Source organism: Cataglyphis hispanica, chromosome 3, assembly GCF_021464435.1.
Source record: "Cataglyphis hispanica isolate Lineage 1 chromosome 3, ULB_Chis1_1.0, whole genome shotgun sequence".
NCBI classification, from domain to species: Eukaryota; Metazoa; Arthropoda; class Insecta; order Hymenoptera; family Formicidae; genus Cataglyphis; species Cataglyphis hispanica.
In genome coordinates, this window is record NC_065956.1 from 12,534,775 (window position 1) to 12,559,243 (window position 24,469).

Genomic DNA, 24,469 nt, shown 5'->3' on the forward strand with positions numbered 1-24,469 from the left:
CGTATTATTATAAAATATATATATTATTATGTACGCTTATTTTTAAAAACTATTGTAGGAAATCATTCTCTCTCTCTCTCTCTCTCTCTCTCTCTCTCTCTTACACATTGTCATTCATACTTACAAATAGATAGATACTACAGAGAATATACAATGTAGAATGAAAGTAAATCAAAAGAAACAATCCGTTCATAATATTGACATTATTCTCAAATAGACAGAAATAATTCTATTTATCTGGCCAGTAATTCTATTGAGAAAATAAAGTTAATATAGGGTCTCAAAAGACATATTTAAAATTATTACATTTTTTAAAATAAATATTATAATCATATATTTTGAAAAACTTTATATAAGATATATTTTGTGTATGTGATATGTCTATATTAAAATTTTTTTTTCATATAAAAAATAATCACAATATTCCTATGTATATCAGAATTAAGAGCGAAGTCGATATGAACATCAAGATTGCTCCTCCGACTGCTAGGAAAACGTTCTTTTTTTTCTTTTGCGGAATCCTTGATACTACGTGAAAGTCCCGGGACTGTAAGAGAAGAGTATTCATAAATGTTATGTATCGCACCGAATGGTGATTGTCATAATCGTCTCGAGGTCAGTGATTTGTGGCTTTTTAATCAGCACTCACGATTACTATAATTAATTTCTTCATACCATTGTATAATCATTTGTAAATGAAGCCGCGTGTAGAAACTACATTGCTTATTGTTAGTCACAGTTATTTAATGTGATGGCATTCTCATTATAAAAGCTGTAAACGCGTGGAGGATCATATTAAATGAATTCAATTTGATTCAGAAATCTTATAAATTATTGGCGCGAATCAGCCATTTTTAATATAAAGACATTGGTATTAATAAGATTGTGCCGCAATCTTGTCACAATTTACTGGACTTGATTGATATTTCATTTATTATGAGCAATATAATTAATAATAATAAAAATATAATAAAAATAAACAAAGGTTTATTTATACCGAAATTTCGAGGCTCTGCGTCTTTCGAACGAGTTCATCCAGTCTCTCGCCCCTATCGATCAACTTTTGAACTCCATCCATCAGTAAATGACGTACCTCGACCAATTCTTCCTCTAACTTTGAGATCAGATTTTTAGAATCGACATCTTGACGATTATATTCCTCCTGAAATAATGTCGATTCTATTTTTCATATTAATATATTTTTTTAATATTTTATTTGTTTTTATTTTATTATAAAATTTTTTTAGTGAAATTTATAAACTATTATTATATTTTTTGCGCGACAGATGCAGCCAGATGTTGACCAGATGTGATGATCAAATATGGCTTAAAAATCAAAAGCAAATAAAGCTTTCTCATAAAAAGTAGTTGTATTATTAAAAAAATTTCCTACAGGTAAATTAAAAATTGTTATATATACAATTATATTTATATCAGAATTTTACGAGATATTGAAAAACAATATTGACTTTTATATTCCTTCTCACCTTAAACTATAAAATTATTTTATTACACTTACAATTATCTTTTTTAAAGGTTTCGAGAGATCAGCCACCGCGAGATTAGTCAGATCTCTCGATAAATCCGCCAATATTGGTAATTCTCTATAAACGCTCCGTAGCCTCTGCAGAAATATTTGAGAGCAAGATTCCAGTTGTATTGCTGAGGATTGACAATTTGATTTCGATGTCAGACAAGCGTAATGAAGTTCTCCAATCAACACATGTACAGTATATCTACAGAAAAATTCGACGTTATAGCTTATGCTCGTTATAGTTTATAAATAACAATATAAAAGTAAAGCAATCTTATCTCTTGCATAATTAACCTATTATGACCTATTATATAATTCATAAAATTATTATACAATACTTGTTTAGCGCAAATATGCCATAACAAGAAAAACTTCTGACGTTCGTAGAATATATTTCACAGTACTTTTAATGCTTCTCTCTAATGAAAAAACAAAAAACTTTGCAAATATGCAAAATCTAAAGCTAGGTTTATTATAATTATCAATCTTATTATTGCGACGCAATAATATGATCTGTCCTTGTGGAAGTCACGACGCATGAAGCATGTTCCGTGCATGGTCGAATACACAAGCTAGTGCAAATAAAGAGAATCTTACTTGCCCCGATCGACGCTGATTTTATCGTCTTCGACCGTCTTGAGACCGTCGACGGTACTGAGGGTGAGAGCACGATAGAGCGAGTCCCGATCCGCGGGATAATCCGCGACGATCCTGCAGCCGGATTTCTCCCAGAGGGCTATCAGAGCGTAATGCACGATCCCGTTCATTTCAGTCATAATGCAGAAGAAACACTCGTCGCGGCCGGATGACAGACGGACTGACACTATTGTACATTCACAGACAGGAAAGTCGGCGAGTACGCTGCCAGCTGTTTATGTCAGGTCTCGGCTTGTACATAGCCCAATGAGTAATGAAAGAGGTTTTGATAAAGTTGATAACAACACGCTCGTACCATATCGTATACTGCATGATATGAAATGTTGCTTTAAGAGACAAACTCCCTGCATGCTTCCGTTGACTGTCAGCATTTACCAAATTCTCGATTATTCTCGCGAGCAGTTTATCTGTTTACCTGATTAGACAACCCAATATCAAAAACATGTCTCTCGCTTGAAATCAGAGGTCAGATAAAAAAATAACTCTTATTTCGAAAAAGATTGTAAATGCAATTTTTTATTTTGAATAATTTTAAGTTAAAAATATTTATAAAAGAAGTATTATTATAAATATTCGTATAAATAAATTTATTCAAAATTTATTTAATATTACAATAAAGAAACACTGATAAAAATGGCTCGTGAATTGTACTGCAATAAGAAAATTAATGTTCTGGGCCAAATAAACGAGCAAAAAAGAGATGTCAATTAACAATAAAAATTAATGAATAGTGTATATTGATATCTTTAATCGAGAGTAATTTATTCGAATATATACGTTTCGACTTACTTAGTCTTCTTTAGTATATAAGATAAACAATTTTTTAATAGATAATAAAATTAATAGAAAACATGACTATGCAATAACGGTGTATAAATAATATTAATAATAATAATAATATTAATAATATTATTTTTATAATATTATTTTTTGATATTTTATTATACATATAATGTCATCATTACACACACTATATCCTTATCTTCTCGATTACTTCTGACAAATAGCTGCAATATAAAATTCTTAGTAATCTATTAAATAACAAGTCTATATAAAGACGAAGAGCACAATATCAATAGCGACCGATCTCTTAACTATTGATCGATTTTCTGTGAATTTATTTGGGGACGGTCGATATTAAAATCTACCTCCTCGATATCGCTTATTTTTGCGTTCGCATCGGTCATCAGTTCCGGATGTTTATTAAAAAAACGTAAGACTTGAAGAATAATAGTACAAAAAGCACGAATAAATTATTTTTACTTTTATTAATCGTAATAATTATAACAACTCTTTCCAATTTATCCTTTTCCTTAAATAGAAATAATATCGTAGTGTTCATACCATGATTGTTCAATGATTTTTGACAAGATTATCTCACTTCTGGCACATAAATTATATTGACATACTATATGTTCTTTCTTAAAATATTTAATCCCGGCACGCAGGTTTGTATTCTTGATTCTTGTGCAATCATAAAAATATTAAATGAAATATGAAATTGGATGATTGAAAAATTGAGTATAATTAAGTTTTTCTAATTTTACATTTTTCGCACATTTATTATATGAGAAATTTGACGAATTAATCAAACTTGATCCTTTCATCACTGATTATATTATATATTTTAGAAAAATAATTTTTATATTCTATTATACTATATTCTTTTAAGTATTTGACAATGTGGAAAGTATAATTTTTTACACATCTGTCGCCTATTTTATGTACGCAAATTATTCATCTCATTTCTTATTAGTCACACATTTCTATATTATGATAATATGTAATGCTGAAAACTATATTTTCTTATCGATATTAACGAGCGAAAATTTGGATAGCATTGGTCCATGACCTCGATGATATCAACCATGAATAGCGCAATATAAGATTGCAAAAAATTTCTATTACGATATTAGTATTGAACATGCATGGTGTATTGAATAACATGGATACATGCTGCGCTGAAACGTAAATGTTGTGTCTTAAAACATTAGATATATGATAAAACAAATTGTTTGGAAACGGTTTTAATTACGTTAAATTATAATTTTGAAAGAGAGAGTCAGTTACATATATATATATATATATATATATATATATATATATATATATATATATATGAAACTTATGCACTTATGGACAACACTTATTGACAATTATTTTTGATAGACATATTATAAGAGATAATTCTTTGTTAAGAAGAATCTCAAAATAAATTATTTCTTTTATGATTGCATAGATATGATATAAATACATATATACATAGAGCGTACATGAGCATACATGAAAAAATATTTTAATCTTTATAATAATCATGTATAATTATATTTGACAATTATATTGTGTTAAATATAAGAATATGATTATAATGCGATATCTCGAATGCACATCATTGCTTACAATGATTATAAGTTCTTTTTTTTAATAATGCATATCATAAAATGACACATTTATATGTAATTTCATAATTAAGTTAATAATAAGAGTTAAAAAAGGTATTTGAGATTATTATCGAAATTATGCATAAAAGAAAAAGTCATATAAAATAAAGCAATATAAAAATTTGTAAATATTAATTATACAATATTAATTATAGGTTTTAGATTTAAAATAATAATCCCTTCAAACAATAACAACAATAATTTATTCTTACAAAATTCCATATCTTCAATGAGGTTAATTAATAGATCTTTTATTTCAGTTATAGCACGTTTCAATTTACAATTGTCATTGCCATCGTATGATTCTATAAAAATTGCATATATAAATTAGCTATATACATAATTGTATTTGCTGTAATTTTATTATAAAATTATTATTATATTTAAAAATTTTTAATTTTGTAATATACACACACATATACAAATATTACATTTAATTTTGAATTAAAATAATATGGCAATTGATTTATATTTATATTAATTATACTATCTATGTTTCTTCCATAAAATAACAGGTATTAACTTTACTGGCTGGCGTTTGTTAATTACCAACGTGAGATAAAATTATATAATACTTTTGCGATCTTTAATCACATTGTGCTCTATATTATCGATATTTATGAACACATGAAAAATCAAACGCAAGAGAGATTCAGAGACGCATTTTCAATTCTACGTTTTATTTAATCGGCTACAAAGTGAGTCTCCTTTAATAATAAATACAATAAAAGCGAGATTTCTTTTTTTTTAACGGGACATTAAGAGAAAAGATGTGATATTTCATTGTATTCAATATCTGTAATGTAATGAGTGAATATTTTCTCTCTATGTGAAATTAGAGCATCGTAGATTCGGATTGCCGTTGTTCATTTCTCTTCGAAATAGCATTCGAGCACTCCTATAGATTCTTTACGAGTGTAAACGGATATCCCGTGGGTGCGCATAAAGGATACCCGATAACACTATGTCCTGATGTTTATTTGCTCGTACGCTAACCGATGGGACCCGCGGGTAAACAGAATTTCACCGCATTTACAAGCTTTGAAATTTTTAATCTCCACGTGCGAAAATAGTAATAAAATATTGCATTCGCATGTGTAAACATTATTAAAGATGTAAATAATGAGATTACTTTTTTTTAATATTGCACAAATAATTCTATGATGTGCGATCAAGTTTTTACAGTTCACTTTTTTAAATTCAGAAGTAGCTGCGCTATAAAATACATATTAAGTGCTTTTAATTGTATTTCATTTTCTTTGACATTTTTCTTTCGGATCTAGGATAATGCGTCTCTTATTCATTTGAAATGTGGCAAGTGTAAAGCTAAGCAAAGTGTGAAGCTAAACGGAGCGCAGATCTAATCAAAGACTCGCGTCGAGTATCGACGAGAGAAGCTGTGGCGCGCGCGGGCGGTGGCGCCTCTACGTCGCAATTATAGTTCGCGGGTGGCGGCAGCTGGTGGCGGCGCGGCCAATCGGCTGTCACGAATGATCGCTGCGCGCGGAGGGCTGCGCGACCGTCCGTCCTCCTGTCCGCGGAGGAGCCGTCAGTGTGCGCGCCGCGGAGAAGCAGAGAGACAGACATCTTGTAGATAAAATTTTGCGGCGTGGTGTCTCTCGACCGTGGGTGTCGGTGTCGCGGTTACGTGCTGTCGCGGTGCTTCGTATCGTTACGGTGTCCCGGTCCACGTCGTCGCCGTCGTTGCGACAGTTGCCGCCGCCGTCTTCGTTGTCGTCGTACTTCACGACGTTCTCGCCGCAGGCCACCGACCGCCGCCGCCGCTATTGCGATCGTAACCGTCTTCGTTTTTTAAACTACTGTCCGTAATCGCGACGCATTGGTGTCGCGTTTGCGAGGAGCAAACGCTCGTCGATTCGTCGTCGTCGTCGTCGTCATCGTTGCCGCCATCGTCGTCTCTGTCAATCGAGTTGTCGCCGTCGCCATCTAAATCGGCCATCGTCGTCGTCGTCGTCGTCGCCGCCGCCGCCGCCGTCGTCGCCGCCGTCGTCGTCGTCGCCGCCGCCGCCGCCGCCGCCGCCGTCGTCGTCGTCGTCGTCGTCGTGCGGCTCGCGCGTGGTCCAGCGATCCCGAAGCGAGCGGAAGCTCCAGTCGAGGATCCCCCGCGTCGATACGTTTATCTCCGCGTGTATTCGCGAAGTACACGGTCGCGCCTACCCCCCTTCGAAGGGTGTGTGAAGAGGGGACCGCCCTGAGAGGAGAAGAGAAGATCGCTCGACGAGAGAGAAAGAGAGAGAGAACCAGCCGTCTCCCCTTTTTCCTCCACCGTGATCGTCGAGACTTCGTTCAAGAACGCCCATGAACAGTTCCTAGGCACCGATGTGTCGCGCCGTGCGATAACTTCCGTCACCTCTCCGCCGCCACCCTCCCTCCTCCCGCCCCCCGTTCGTCCGCTCTCTCCCTCCCGGCGGTGTATTTCCGTGCGCGCGTGTGTATACATGTGTGTGTGTGGCGGCCGCGCCGGGCTCTCGAGGTGAAAATACCGCCCTCTCCTTCTACCCAACCCCTCCAAAGGTAGCCGTTATAACTCTCGCGCGAGTGAACACGCGAAACCGGAGAGGAAGGAAAGGAGGACGAGGTGAAGGAGAGAGAGAGAGAGAGAGAGAGAGAGAGAGAGAGCGAAAGAAAGGAGAGAAGAACGCAAGAGGGACGAGGATTTGAGGAAGACGAGTTACAGTGAAAAAAAGCGGAAAAGAAACGGTGCGGGCGCAGTGACACACGGCGGAGCGCGGGCGCGAGTGACAAGGACAGCGCGATAGGCTATCCCGTTGCGCGCGCGAGAGAGAGAGAGAGAGAGAGGGAAGAGGAGAAGAGAGAGAGAGAGAGAGGCGTCCACTCGTCATTTATCCTCATACAGCATGACCTCCAACAACTCGCAGAAGCTCCCCACGACGGACCGAGTGATTAAAAGTAAGCCAACAAGCGATAAATTAACAACAACTCGCGCGAGCGACGGTGCTCCGACGGGACGCGCGGTCCGACGAAACGCATGCTCTCGTCCGGCCCCTGGCCGCGTGAATATGTGCAACTCGCTCGTAACGCGAGTGCGATGTATGTAAATGTGCGTGCGTGCGTGCGTGAGTAAGTAAGTGAGTGAGTGAGTGAGTGAGTGAGTGAGTGAGTGAGTGAGTGAGTGAGTGACCCCGCGGCCCCGTCTTCTCCGGCCGTCTCGGTCGGTAACCGTCGCCGTCGCTCGCGCCTCCTCCCGTCTCCTATTTTTCTCTTTTCTCTTTATTCCGTTCAATTATATCTCGCTCGTCGCGACTATTGACGACGCGGTTCGCGAAATCGTTGATCGCGCAATTTCGACGAACTTAGACTCCAAGTCTTTCTCGAGTAGAGCAAATTCGATCTCCACGCTTGCATCGTGGAGAAGAACCCTCTCGCCGGTCGCGAGATCCAATGTCGTTCGGACACGGAGCGAAGTAGGCGCGTCAAAACAGGTGCCGCGTGTCGTGCACGCGATTGATTTTCTGCCTGCTCGACGACGCCATTGCTATCGACCTGGTCCGGCCTGATGCCTTGGCGTTCGGCCGCGAGAACCGGAGCGAAACCGCCAAGCGGTCACACCGCTCTCGCGTCTTCGTCGGGGAGAGAAAATTCAACTTGCGTCCCTCGCGCGGAAGTCCTCGGGGTTGAAAGGCCGTGGTCCAGCGGTGATCTAAACTAACCTAACCTCCTTGACGCGGCGCGATTAATCCCTTCCCCTCGCCATCTTCCCCGAGAGGTTTCATCCCCGGAGGTCACGCCGCTCGGTTAGCCTCGTTTCCACGGGGTCGAGGAACGCGATAGTCTCGAGGACGCGAGCGTGTCTTTTCTCGCGCGTATTTGTCTCCACCTCTTTCTTTGGACGCGCCGCATCGTTCGAACAGCTGACGCGCCGTCATGTATAGGCCGCGTGCACGTAATGTCATTCGATGTGCGTGCGAGTTTCGAAGACGCGGCATCGTCGTTTAAAGAGGCGATATCGAAGCAGCATCTAATAGGCGACTGAAAAGTCGAATATTTTATCACGGGCGAGAAGATACCTGTTGCGTATATTGCGTACAGACACGGATTGTTTTCTTTGAAACGTCGAGAGTATACAAATTTTACGATAATGTCGATGCGTTTCGATATCGGGAATGAGAAAGAGAACGGGCGTTGCAGTTTTTATCAAGCTGGAAAACAAGCGTCGAAAATGAGACCGGTTTAAATGGCACACAGGTGGTACTTTAGGTCATTGACCCCTGCCGAATGGCGCTTTCATACTTTTGTTTCGTCTTTCTCTTTTTTCTCCTCTCTTTTGCGGCTCTTTTTTTTTCTTCTCTCTTTTCCCCGACTACGATCCATAGTCGAGCAAATGCCACATCCGGCGTCCCGTTTCCGGTTTCCTACGAACATATAACTCTTCGATTCTCGATGGGTGAATCTAGGTCATAAAATTGACGAAATAAAAGCGCGCGCGCGCGCACGTCAATGTTAAATATTTTAACACCGTCGCGGGGAAGAAATCATTTTTGCCGTGAGAAACTGAATTTTACACAACTGCGCGTGTGATATAAATATTATCTAATCATTCGCGTTTGACTTGAAGTTTTCAAACATGGAAGCGAGAATTTATGCGACTTTTTTGTTTACGATTGCGTTTATTTGCTATGTCATCGCTTTATGCGCACCTTGTTTCGCGCGAGGTTTTACGTTTGGCTAAAATGTCGGCGGCTTAACCGGGATCGTAAAATTTAATGGCGTAATCCGATACTCGGGCGCTGGATAATCCGGCTCTAGTGTACCGATTATGTAGTTAGAGATGTGTATCTCTTAGAATATATACATATAGTAGAAAGTTTCGTTCACACACAATGATTTGTATTGCGAATCGAGTGAGACAGATTAAACGTCTCTGTTTGGAATAATCGATAATCGATTAAAGCATTCCGTAAAAGACCAAACCAGAGAGAGCAAATACAGATATATCTTTCGTTTGACAGATATCCGTCAAGCGCTGTTCAATCGTCGCGCTGCTTACTCTTCTCGGTATCCGCAAAAGATTGAGAAACACTGCGAGCGATGTGTAGACAAAGTCATTTTTGTCGTCATCGTAACGGGCTTATAGGGGGTGTAAGCTTACACCCTCGCCCACTCTAATTCCGCTCAAAGAGATCTCTGTATGCAAATGTCCGCGGTCGCGTAAATAAGGTCTCATGACCATAATTCATTGTCCGTAAATTTGGAATGTCTCCAAGAACGCTGTTGAAATGTATCCGGTAATCGAGGATTTTTAACTGCTAGCTTTTCGACTTCTCATCTTTTTTCTCCCCCTTTGCCGCATTTTCTCTTCCGAGGACGAAAACCGCATTATATATATATATACGCTGAGGTTTTTTTTTTCTCATTCGCCTCATTTCCAGGATCGTATCATAATCTCGAAGAGATGACATTAGCATGATTTTTCGTTGTAAATGCACGCACTCGTAGAGAACGTTGTCTAACGCCAAGCACGTTGTTGTAATCCTCCCTCTTGAACGTGCCAAATCGTAAGGAATGATCTTCGGGCATGGCTTATCTTGGCCTTCCTCCTGATACACGAATAAATGGAGCGCGATCAGTGCTACCCTCGATTATCCTTAAACGTAATTTCAAAATGTTCCCTCGAATGAGAAGCGAGCTGCGCGCGCGCGCGCGCGCGCTTGTCTCCTCTCATAATTTATTCCGCGAACGTGTACTCGTAATTTCGATGTTTCACCGCGACGAGATGCGAGGGAGAGATATATGCGAAGTTAAAATTCAGGTCGACGCGTTTCGAGATGTATGCGTTTAATATTATAAAGCGTTTTGCTTTAGCTTTTAAAAGCACTCTCGGAAGACATTGTGTGCACGATCTCTTGGAGAAAGAGTTTTTCCAAGAAAAATTTCACGGTAATTGAAAATTGGATCACACTTCGAGATCGTGAAATTCTACGCACAATTGTACTTGTTTGAACCAGAGCAGCCTCGTTCAAATCTTATAAAAGATTTCCAGAAAATTTTTCAAGTTTTTTTTTGTTCAAAATTCCAGATAAAGAAAATATTTTAAAGATTTTTTTGAGGTGCAACTTTCTATAATAAACTTTTTATTATTGTATGCATTTTCTAATGCTTTTTATTTATGCAAAAGAAAAACACGGAGCTAGAGATTCAAATGTTAATTTGCAAACGTACTAAAAAAAATGGAAAGCTTTCGTAAGGTTTATCGTCGATAAACATTTTCCACTTGCATAGCATTTTTATTTGTTTATTATTAAAAAAACACAATAAAAAGAATATGTACTGCACATTCAATATTTTGTTAAGCAATGAATTATTAAAAATTATATAAACAAAAAGATATACATATGTATAATATATTTGAAACACATACTTCATAACTAAGCTTATTGGCGCATTGCTGATTGTTGACAATATAAAAGTATTATTAAAGAGAAATTTTAAAAAATTTCCCGAGTTCCAATAAAATTCCATGAGAATTCTCCGATTTCCCCAGGTACAAAAGAAATCCCTGACAATTCCAGACAATTTCCATGTTTTTCCAGAAAGTAAATATCCTACTCTTGAAAAGAGAACGCGAGTATCTCGTATTTGATCGTATACTTTGCTGAATCTACTCCTTCAAAATTGGATTACGCAAGTTTCGTTCGTCATTAGAATGACGATCATCGACGACATTCGAGTCGTCCGTCATTCGAGGTGTGACGACATCGCTGCCAAAAGTCGCGCAGTTCTAGCTCGCCGTGACAGACCGGCTCGGCTTGAGTTATTTTTAGAATCTGACGACAACGCGCGCGAAAGATAGAGAGAGAGAGAGAGAGAGAGAGAGAGAGAGAGAGAGAGAGAGAGAGAGAGAGAGAGAGAGAGAGAGAGGCGAGGCGTCTCATAGCGTCGCGACGCGTCGTCAATTACATCGACCGCGCTTTCTCGCGTTCGGGAACAATTACCGAATTTAAAAGGCATCGCATTACGCCGGTCTTTCTCGCGTTACCGTGCTAATATTTTTTTTACTGTCTAATTGCGTCCGTGTGGGAGGGATCACGTGTTCAATCCTATTGTACGAGCATTGGTGTCCCCGGTCTCAACGATCGCATTATCTTTTTCCACGGAAATCTATCGCGTCAAGATCTTATTAGGAAGGGGAAATTTTGAAATTTACGTTCAGATAAAATTTTATACAAATTTTATTCAGGAAAATATATGTATACTCTTTAGAAAGCGATAATTTTGACATAACGTCTAACACTATTGACGTCTAACATGTAAAAAATTCTTTTGGTGGATGCTTGATCCGGATATTCGCACAAAGATCGCTTCGAGATAGACATCTTTACTGGAAATATTTTTTTTATACACGAGCGACAGTTAGTTTCTCGTCAAGATGATATCGTGTCTGAAACATATATATTTTCTTTTTTTTATAAATACCTCGAGAATTTTATTCTCTGTCGAGCAACTGTGGTAAACTAGAATCGTATCAGTTTCTCTTTCAATCGAATCGCGTGCATATTTCAACGCGCGAAGCAACGCGGATAATATATGACGTGCGTCACCTGCGTGACATTTCTTTTATACAGGGAAAAATAGCGCAGCGCGTCACGATATTCTTGACCCGATGCATTCTGAGCGCATTAAGTATGCAAAGTGCCCGTGCATTTCTGCCGCGCCCGTTTTTATATCGCCGTGCTTCGTTTCTGTATTGATAAATAACGCGCCGCGACGAGAGACAAACGTTCACCAACTTAGACCACATTAATGACTTGTGAAGGATTTCTATACTTAATATGTATTTATTTTTGGAACGTGTATGTCGAACTTTACGAGAGTAATATTTTTATGTTAGAAAATTCGAATCATAATTATTCAGTAGTTTTGTTTATTCATCTTGGGAGTCCTTGAATTTTGATAAATCTATTTTTTTTTTTTTATTTAATTAGTACGGTTTTTATAAAAAATAAATTTGAGATCAAAATCAATTTTTTACGCATCCTTCCAATAGGAGATATGTAAATGCGAATTTTTCTTATAAGAAACAAAAACTCTCGTTCCTGATCGATCGACATATGCTTGTACTCGTTAAAGTGAATTATAGATTTACAAAGCAGTCGGTGTAGTCTTGTGAGAGGGATTTGATTTCGCGGAGACTGTTTTGCACACCACATGTCATAATACAATAGTCGTATACAACTCAAATTTTTCGGTCGCCAAGAACGCAGTTTTCCAACAACTAGAGGCAAGTTCAGAAATTCGCCGCGTTAACACACATGCGATGATTATTTTCGTTTATTACGCATTTCGCGCGTTAAATTCGTCGCTCGCTCACGATAAATTATGGTTGTGTATTATTTGCGTATTTTTAAATACCTATCCCGTGTCATTTAGGATGGTAATTTGTGTAATATATTCGAAGAGCATCCACATATATACATATATACAAATTTATACACATTATATATATATATATACATTTTTTTTGGCATTTCAAATTGTCATGGAAAATAACTCTCAATTAAGTTCTGAAGGCACAATTAAATGAAATGTAACACGTTTTTTCGTTATTATGCATTTTTTTTAAAATTATTCTCCAGTCACAGCAGTTTAGTCTTATTGTACGATACACATATTTCAAAGTATAATATGTGTGCATTACACTCTCTCCGTCTTTCTTCCTCTTTCTGTAAAATCTTTAGATACTATACAGTTCTATGTTGGCTCCATTCGCGTACTGATAAGCGTCGGTGAATGAACCCCTTTACAGCGCGCATTTATCTGAGAGCTAATGATTCGATGATTGCGAGATATATCGCAAGATCATTATCACGAGCGCGGATTTCTTGAAATACCCGATGCTGTCATTGATCTTATCAGGCAACGTGCACGCGCGAGCGTCACGATGCGTGCGCGCGTGTTCCGTCTTACTAAACGCCGACTTTGCAGATTCTTTGAGGCCGAATTACGATGTTTACTTGCACAATCAATCCACATCAACAAAGTCGTTTCGGTTAACTAATTCTTTTAGATTTAAATAAAAAATTTAAATTTTTTCTTCTAGAAATTTTTGACGCTGTGCGTTTTTATGACTTTGATATTTCTATCTCCACTAAGTAGAGGAGCGAGTGTCGGGATCACATGCTCTTCTCAATTAAATATTTCCTCATGAATTTTCGATGTCAACGTGCGGTCAATAACAGTCTTCCTACAATTCATAGTATACGTCGTTTGGCGCCGTGTAACGATAACGATATTACCTCGTTCTCACTCCAAGCTTTACAAAATTCTGTTTTATGTAGAAATGGAGTCTATAGTCGGACGTTTGCAAGCTTATGAATATTTAGAATATGGATGTACTGTGTAGCGTCTGACTCGTGAGGGATCGTAACCTTTGCTTTTCTATATCTTATTGTTAGTATTATAAAAATAGCATTAAATTGCGCATAACTTTATTTTCTTTTAAATGAATACATTATATGTATATATCTGAATTGCAAAATTATACAAATACCATATGTTAGTATTCATAGAATAATATATTTGACAGAGGGAAATTTTTTTATTTCTGGTTATTAAAAAAAGAACATGTTTAAATTAAAATGTATTTATAAAACAAAAAAAATTGGAATGCTAAAATGAATTTATTTATATATAATATTTTGTAAATTTATTATTTCTGCAAATATTTTATCTGCTCTCTATCGAAATACGTCTGGATATTTCATAAAAGAAACTAATAAAAACGCAAAGCAAATTTATTAAAAGGTCACTTTTTTAATTTCATTCTATAATATGATGCGCGCATAAATTTCATCATCAAATCTGTACATTTCTTTTGGTAACATTAAATAAAATCACATAAACAGAAATTTCAGAGATATGTCGATCTTGACGTACGCAGAAAAAATTTCATGCTAGAGATTTCGTGGACGCATTCAAAATATTAAATCTATTATCAAAGAGAGAAAAAGATATTTTATATTACATTATATTATATATTACACGTATAAAAATTTTAGAAGATAAGTGAATAGGTACTCTCAAATAACCGTTGACATTCGATAAAAGATCAATTCCGATCTGAGTTTCAAGGAAAGTCTGTCATCAGACGATCTCATTCCATTTCTCGCATACATCCTGTATCGCTCGCACGTACGTTTCGTTGGCTGGTTCGTTCTTCGAGATCCGCGGCGGCTTACGACCGCTAGGCGATGTGTAATAATAGACGCAAACTCTCATTTGGCCGGTCGGCCAACTACATTTGGCTCGGCCGCGGTCCACTGTTCGCTTCGCGGCGGGTCCGGCTGGCCGGTGGCGAAATTTTTGTTGACTTTACGAAAGAATAAATAAACAAGGAGCGAGCCTATTTGTCCGTCCGAATCCGGCCGGGTCTTTCTTTTTCACGATTGCGCGTGTATCACGTGCTCATATGAGTGCGTTTTTTTCATCAGAGTTGTCTACTCTCTTGGAAAATCGCGGGGGATGTCAGGGATTTCTTTTGTACCTGGAGAAATTAGGGAATTCACAAAAATTCTCTCTTTCAAAATTTTGCTCCTATATTGTAAGCAGTCCAAATGAATTATATGTTTAAAGTATAAATTTATCTCTATTTATATAGTATATACACCATGTTTTAACAATATATTTAATATATGCAGTACACATTTTATAATTTTTTAGAATTTAGCATTCGAAAACGCATACAAAAAAAAATTATTTTAGAAAATGCATCGAATCTTTAAAATATATTTTTTATTTGGAATTTTTGTTTATATATATATATATATATATATATATATATATATATATATAAACAAAATTCCAGATAAAAATATATTTTAAAGATTCGATGCATTTTCTAAAATAATTTTTTTGTATGCGTTTATATATATATTTTTGTATATTTATATATAAATTTATTATAATATATATATTTTTTTGTATGCGGTTATATATATATATATATATATATATATATATATATATATCTATCTATATATAGCGACGCAACCGGGGATTTTATTTTTGTGGACGATGAACTAGATGATATTTGCGAAGAGGAGGGATAGTCGCACGGATTGATCTCATTTCTCTTAATCGTCTTGTTTATTGGCTGATTGCGAGGATTGAAAATACAATGAGACATTAATGCTGCTGTAGCTTTTTTCACATTAAAAGAAAATCTTCATATAACACGGTGATAAATTAATGATTCCGCAATATCTCTCGCATTTACAAGAGTATATTTCATGATATCTGACTTATCAATTCTTCTTGTTCTTTGTATAACTTCTTTGAGTATAACGTCATTGAACCTTAAAATTAAACATAGCATTGCAATTTATCGAAGAAAGCATTATTTTGGAAAATTGGAGAGAAAATTCAAACGTACCGGGCCGTCGTTTCTCAAGGTTTATTTATTTTATTTTTTTTTTAATCATACTGAGAATCCTTGTTAGACGTTAAGTTAATGTCTGTCGCGTCTGAACGTCGGGGCGGTCCATTACTATAGAATTTTATCACAATGAGTGCATTATGTTCAGCGACAGACACGTTTACGGGCACAATGGCATTCCTTGTAGGAATACTGGCGGCACGTTGTAAACAAGTACGCGCCGAGATGAGAAAGCGTAAACTTCAATATGCTAATACCCGGCACGTAACCGAGCGTCGAAGATCATCGAAGTCGCGGCGAAGTATAATAGTATCTTCCCGGAAGTTCTAGAAATTCTCACGACAGCAGACACCATATCGTATCGCGCTTCTACGCATTGCAAATTTGCACTAGTATTAAGAGATAAACGCACTTTGTACTTTCTCTCGGTACACAAAACTGATTGTGAAATTAATTTTTTCTAAAGACATCGGGATACTGCATGTAATCTTTCTCCAGACTCGTTGTATAATATTTATTTAATATTTATTTATATGTGAGAAAGAAATCTTATGCCACGAAGTTAAGCGTTTAGTTTTCGCTTTAATTAATTTCTTGGATATATAATTAGATATTATATATAATATATATAATATATATAATATATTATATATATATAAATATATATATATATATATATAAATATATAATATATATATATATATATATATATATATATATATATATATATATATATATTATATATTATATATAATTAGATATTAGATATTAGGATATATATATAGTGTGCGTAGCGGATACCCTCGAACATTATCATTTGCGAGTCTCGACACGATCGACATTTTCGAATAAACTGCCATGTGTTTACGCGTATAGAAATAAATTAGTGGTTTGGGATGATAGGACAGGAAATTAAAACCCTCAATTAGCGCAACCTTGCAACCTTGTCAGCGAATTTCTCCTACGAAGATCGATACGGCTCCTATATATATAAAACAGCAAGTAATGCGTTTGTGTCTTGTCAGATCCTATTTACGCTGCTTAAAGCAAATCGTTATTTTCTATTTAATCGTGTTATATATTTTATCGAGAGAAAATAATTAGCCGACATAAGGATTATCGAGAAAAACCGCGCGATATTAATATCAATGCTCGCAACTTTTTCTCGCTTTTTTTTTTTTGTTCGTGTTGTAGCATCGTCCTTCAAACGCGCGCGTTTGTCTCACAAGTCCTTGGCAAAAGTGAGATGTCCGATCTCATGAAATAAATATCGCGCGCGAAACGAGCGAGTGGCACGGAAAAATTAAAACGTACTGTATGCCGGAAATAAAATTTTATATTTACGGTGATTAAATTGGATTAGTCGATTCAGCTTTCTACTCTCATTCGCGCGGCGAGCGAACTTTAATCCCGGCCGCGACTCGATTTTTCATCTCGGGGCTTAATATATCCGGGAACATATTTTCTCCTCTCCCTTTCTAGATAGATAGATAGATAGATAGAGAGAGAGAGAGAGAGAGAGAGAGAGAGAGAGAAGGGCTTCTCGATTTTTTTTGCGTATACGATGAAATATCGATCGGATCGGTCTCGACTTTCGTTGGAATTTCTGGCCAAGGAGCGGCTAAATCCGTGACCTCTCGCGCGAATCTATCCCCTTGCGAAGGAAGGTCATACCTTCATTTAGCATATCGTCGTTCGCAACGAAACCAGGCCAGCCGACGCGAAGGGCGCACGAATTCATTACGTGGCCCGCTTTTCGAGTCACGGAATATATCTGATCGAAGACAACTATCCGGGGCCGGGGCAGAATCGTTTCCCGCTTTTTCCTCACGGACGTTCGCTCACGGCTGGCTCTTAACCTGTTTTCATGATCCGGCGCGTCGGGGCGGAATATATAACGATGGTTCATTTACATGTTCTGAGCCGGAAACGATTTGTTCATCGTCGTATTTTGCCTTCGAATGGAGGCGCGAAGTTGAGCCAATTTTACGATTAGATTTTATTACGAGAAAGATTAAGTATTATCTCAATGTTGATAAATGCTTTTTTTTAGATAATAAATTATTTATATGAAGAAATGCACAATGCTCGGCTGCATATTTAATGTTAATAAAACGATACGATGCCACCAATTGTACAAGAGAGCAAGTAAGAAAATCAAGAAAACTATTAATAATTTGCTCGATGCATCTTTTGTACGAATTCTTTTTTGAAATTAGTTGCAGTAAATAACGCGTACAAATTATTAGCTTTTGTATATGTATGCATTTTATATTAAAAAGAAAGTACGGATATCTGCTGATGGCGGGTCGATGGATCTTACGAGAGTACAAAGGATTTCTATCTCGGAAATTATCGAAAAAGTAGCAGCGGTGCTCTTAGACGAATTGAGAAGACGCGCTCGATTGATTTCTCGCCTTATTTTCTTGTGCGTCGCTTTGACGGCATAAATAATAGTCGGCACCCGTTCGCGTTTATGTCATTTCTCGCTGACAAACGTCAACGAGACGGTCCGCGTGATTGCGTCGCGACGCTTCGCAGAACACCGATGTGGATAGACACTAACGAACTAATTGTTCCACGGCTATTTTCTTCGTTGCTTCTTGCACCAAAGTCCTCTATCTTGCAGTCTGATCATATATTCTGTAGCGCGAGACAGCAGCAGCGCGACGACATTCTAATTAATCCTCAGCATCTGCAATTTTTTTCCTGCATATCTCTCTTTCCCTCTCTTTCTCTTTCTCTCTCTGTCTCTCTTTCTTTTTCTACAATGTTTCTTGAAGATGAACTTGAGACTTGATATGTTTATCATGACAAAACAGATAGAACGAATGTTTTCGCTTGTGCTAATATGCAAATAACTTTCTGATGATAACAAAAAAAAGAGTAAACTGATATATTGACGTGTCTGTGATGCTTCAAAACATTTTAAGACTACAGCGTTTCTCTCGTAAGCAATTCATAATTATCCGTGTAGTATTACGTAATGTGAGAGCTTTTGTGACCTTTGTTAATTTGATATTCATATTACAAGAAATCAAAATCGAATTATATAGCACATAATTAAATGCTAATTTTGCTAATTTGTAGTTCTAATTCCGAATTTATTGCTTTTATCATTTAACAAGAAATTGATATTGAAAATGGGAGAATGCTGACTTAATTATACTATTATTTGATGAATTTTACTATTCGCTGTCGAAAAATATTCAATTATAAACAAAAAGCAAATATATATATGGAATTATATACTAATTAATTGCTTAAAATTTTTGTAAATAAATTTCAAAAATATTAAATTATTAATATTAAACTATTTTTATAAATCGACATGAACTAAGTAAAAATTTTCTATTTTTTATCTACAAATATTTTACATATTTTATATATATATATATTAATTTTACACAATATTTTATTAAATATTCAAAGTATTTCAAAATAAAACAGAATATTTTATATATATTATACACATTAATGTAAATTAGATTCTCTCCTGTGAAGATAAGCGAACAATTAATTTTATAAATTGCAGACAATAAATAAATAAAATTATAAATTACTCATCCTATTACTGTTTCACTATCAGATACTTCCTCCTATCTTATTTGCACTTTGTCGCTGCTTCAGTCGGAGTACGAGAGTATTGTTAACTACGTTTTCGCGCATACTAATCACTAGAATGTAACGATTGCGCGGAATTTTATACAGAACTCTCAATGTTGATCGCATTTTACTTCAGATTGCGATGGAAGAACGCAAAAAATCAATAGTTACACGAAGATTCACGTTCAGCGCTCGGAAAATCATATGTTTGCAACGAGTCGCACGCAATGCTCTGTCGCAAAAAAAATAGTATACGCATAAATTTTATTTTAACCCCTTCTCATTCATTTTATCGTTACCTTCTCATTCTCATCGAGTCTCGCCGCGCGAATGACAACATCATCATAAACGACAGTTGCGTTGAAAGCCGTGGAACTTTTTGATGTATATTATCAGAGTGAATTTATATTATAAAATATTAAATCGCGCCCACGCGTTTAATTATTCTTCGCGATTAACGTGTCCCAAATAATCATTAATCGGAGTGATCGGGTAAAGCCGATGTTATTTTCGAATTTCTCACAATCAGTCATTAATAAAACATCACGGATTAGATATGAAACGAAAATTTATAACTAAGATTTATAGTCTTGGAAAATCGCGCGATAAAACGCTATTTCTATTGCTAGCAATGATATTATACAATATACACGCACTATATAATCTTATTATTTCACACATTATAACGCAAATGCAAAAATGTAGAATTATAATGAATGCTAGATATGTGCAGAATGTAATTTCTGAAAATATATCAATCGCTTTTCCGATTCGCGTGATTGATTTTGATCGAATAAATCTCGTAAAATACGCGTTTTGCAAGACAGATCATCGATATATAGACGCTATATTTATAGTAGGCGATTAATAAATTAAATACGATATTAATAATGAAGCTATATACTTATTAATTAATCGCGTGGCAACGGTATTCGAATCAATTTGTTTTGTATAATCCCTAATGTTTTATTAATGACTGAGAAAATAACATTGGCTTTACCGATACTGTACGATACTATGACTAATGATTACTTGAGACACGTTAATCGTGGAAGTTAATTAATCGTACGGGCGTTTTAACATATTTTATAATATAAATTTACACTGAATTACGAAAACGAGATTGAAAAGTTCGATGGCCTTCAAACACCGAGAGTAGTATTTTAATATAACAATTGATTTTTACGTTTTTCCTTAGCGATATAAAATAAAGTGCGCATCATGTACAATTAACATATATTGATGCTGTATAAAGTATGGCACACTCGTCGTATTCTGATGATTAATGATTAATAGATGCGTGTACGATCATAATTAAACATGTTTTCGTAAATGAGTGCCATTTACGAATGCCATAAAGAGGCAGCGAAAAACAAGTAAGAGAGGAAAAGATCTGGGGAAGCATCAGGCAATAGTAAGAAGGTGAGCAAATTATAATTTTGTTAATTAATAATTTTACTAAAGTTAAATATTCATATATCTTTGCGGTGGTAATTCAGTTTGCATTATTGTATAAAAAAAATACATATAAAATATTTCTTCTCTCTATATTTTATTTTTAAATACTAAAATGTTTAATAAAGTATTAATAATTTATGTATGTATTTGTATTACATATATATTATTACTATATAATTAACTATTTAATATAAATTTAATAAAAATAGAATTTAATGTGGATATATAATATTTAAAATGTGTGTTATAATTATCCGTGTTGGTGTATCTATAGAAATTTAATGTTTTTTTGAAATTTATTTGTAAAATTTTTGAGCATTTAATTAGCAACTCTAATACAAGGCATTCAAAATTTAGGCAACAAATTAGCAATACATTAGCATTTAATTGTGCTATACATTTGAACCTGATTTTTTGAAAATGCCAGGTTAACGGAGATATTATTGCGTAATTTTTATGTTAGACGATTGCTTCTAAGAAAAAATCATATTTAGCATGTTTATGTAAAGTTTTGAACAAGAGAGATCTACAGCTGGCTGTCCGAGCAATTTCAAACCTCATGTACGTATATATACAGCGACGTACACCAAGAATGGTTTCTTCCATTACATAAAACTGCGTTCCTTGTATTCATATATCAACAGGTAAATGATCATCATTACTTTTCAAAGGTGTGCGTCCTTTTCCGGGCAACAATCTTGCGTTTCTTTTGACAAGCATCGTCTGGGAAACAAGAAATAATCCCTTCTCTTTTTAGACGGGAAACGGGAATATTCGAGTCTTTTGAGGGCGGATAAAGGATCGGGCAGGGGTGGATTGGAGAAAACATGAGGAGACGACGAGAGAAGGAGAGAAAGGGAATGTGTATGAGTGTTGTATGCGCGCGCGAGCGAGCAAGCAAGATAGCAGAGAGTGCAAGAGAATAGAAAGAGAAAGCGAGAGAGAGAGAGAGAGAGAGAGAGAGAGAGAGAGCGAGAGAGGCAGGCGGGGCCCGATCAATACTCACGGCCAACCCCGTAGTATCGTATAGATTATCTTATTCATAGCGTATTGCCATGTTCACTGTTTTACCACAACTTGTGTTTAACAACGGATTGAAAAAAATGGATCTCAGAGGGAACTGCGCGAGACTTCCGGATTCTCCCGAAATCGCACTCACATTTCGCGATTTACTATTTTCTATTTTCTATTTTCTTCCAAAGTGACAAAGAATTTCGAAGTCGTAATTAAAATTAATATTAAAATTCCGTTTATTTTTTAATTCTATGGCGGTAATACATTGTATATGTATAAATAAATTCTTTTTTCGTCCTCGCATTTCGTCGAGATTGTTTCAACGTTATGACGTCGTGTATCGTGTGCGCGATAGTCGCGTTGCATAAATGCATCTCGCATGTTCAAGCTTAAAACGATCGCTTTAACGATACGAGCGATCGGAATCCAATCGAATCATCATAATAAATAACGGAGAGATGAACCGGGCCGATGATTCCCTCACGAAACATCGCGATTGACACTATGATTTGTTTATTTTTATTACTCTATAAAATTCAGTTGTTAGATTATGCAGGTCTATTTAACAGAGTATCATTTTTGAGAATAATTTAATACATATTTACGTAAATATCTAATTTTATAATATTTTTAAAATTATTTTATATAAATAAAATTCAATGCCGGAATATTTATTATGGAATTATTTATATTTCTGATCGACAATTATGTTTCCAACAAATGAATCTTTTTGAAAATTCAAAACGAACGGTAGCGGTCTTCTTCAATCATTACATGAAACCTTTGCAATCGTGTCGAAGTTATCTCTTATTTAAGGCAACTTGTCGAAAACTTTCCCATCATATTTCGGACACTACTTGAATAATAAATTAAGGAATTACGTACATATACCATAGGAAAATGTTTTGAAGTAGTTACATAATGGCTTACGAATATTTATGATATAAATAATTTATAAGCATAAAAAAAATCTCTAATCTTGTATTCCACATAAAGATAATATTTTTACATACTGATACGATTTTATATTTTTATTACAGTTATTATCGTTATAATTATATACATATAATACGTACATACGTAATAATACATATAACACACACACACACACACACACACACACACACACACACACACACACATATATACAACTATCATTATCGCGAAACGAAATGCGAGGCATCTGGCTTCATGTCGCTTGGATCGAATAAAAGATTTATAACAGCGTCTTGGCTCTCTTATGACAGACTTAACTAAGTGGGAAAAGGTCGAGGCGATCATCCACGGTAAGCCGCAGGAGAGAAAACGTGTTATTTCTTCTCATAGTAAGGGTTTATGCATCCCCACGGGAAAAGCGTCACGAGCTTCATGCATCAGCGTATGTTTCGCATGAGATAAATAAAACACTGTTATGCCATGATAGTGGAGATTACAACAAAGTGCGAAGTATTAAGTAAGCAATCGGGAAAGTATCGATGAACAACGACATATTAATTCTTTGTTGCTGTAAAAGGAGATAGAACAATTGGATAAAAATATTAATTGATTTCAGAAATTAAAATATTAAATTAAATATATATATATATAATTATTATATATATATATTTTTTTTTTAATTTTACTTGTGACATCAAAAAATATCGATAATCTATAAAAAGATTATATTTGTACAAAATATGATTATTATATTTTTATATCTTGTATTTTACGCTCGACTAACTTGCGCATAAATCATATGAGATTTATACTTACATGTTTGTAATATCTCGAAATAAAATTATACAATAAACGCATAAATTATATGAGACACATAAAATTCAATGCGGGAGAAAAAATATTACGAAAGATCTGCTGTGTGAATTTTTTTATGGGAAATTTATGTGCAAGAATTAAACTGACGCACTTAAATCCATAAGTTAATCAAAAGATTAAGCATATGTACGTATTCGAGAAAAAGGATGATTTAATATCGATTATCTTATCAATATGCTCGGTAAGTACTAAAGCTCACTTAACATTTAATCCATCACTTTAATCTGTCACGCGTGTCATGGGGGTTTCAAGGAATATATGAAGGAAGGGGGTCCACAAGACGTATCATCTTGAGGGATCCTTCAGAACTGCTCGTCCTCCTGGGTCGGCAACGTCTTACTCTATTGACACTTCCGTGCCGAGAGCGGGGAGTTCGACGAACTTGAGTTTCCTGCCTGCCCGGGAAACTCGAGATTGCGTCCGTCCGACTGTCCGCCATAAATTTTTCATTCGATTCGCAACTTCAATCGTCCATCTTCCGAATCATTTCTCTCCCGCATTGCCCTTACGCGTTGTCGATGCTCGCGTTTACGC

General features: G+C 35.9%; 2 protein-coding genes across 2 annotated transcripts in view; one reads left to right on the plus strand and one right to left on the minus strand.

Moving 5' to 3' along the window:
* Positions 1-93: 93 nt before the first annotated feature.
* Positions 94-2,562, minus strand: LOC126859288 (uncharacterized). Its single transcript, XM_050610414.1, has 5 exons — positions 2,132-2,562; positions 1,520-1,736; positions 998-1,162; positions 420-547; positions 94-250 (listed from the first exon to the last, which is right to left on the minus strand). The coding sequence occupies exons 1-5, from the start codon at positions 2,308-2,310 to the stop codon at positions 190-192; spliced, it is 750 nt and encodes a 249-aa protein (XP_050466371.1). The 5' UTR covers positions 2,311-2,562; the 3' UTR covers positions 94-189.
* Positions 2,563-6,162: 3,600 nt separating this feature from the next.
* LOC126859232 (serine/threonine-protein phosphatase 2B catalytic subunit 2-like) overlaps positions 6,163-24,469 on the plus strand; it is a 121,866-nt gene continuing 103,559 nt past the window's right edge. Inside the window, exon 1 of the mRNA XM_050610293.1 lies at positions 6,163-7,563. Coding sequence (XP_050466250.1) covers positions 7,512-7,563 — 52 coding nt within the window. The 5' untranslated portion in view covers positions 6,163-7,511. The remainder of the gene's footprint in view (positions 7,564-24,469) is intronic.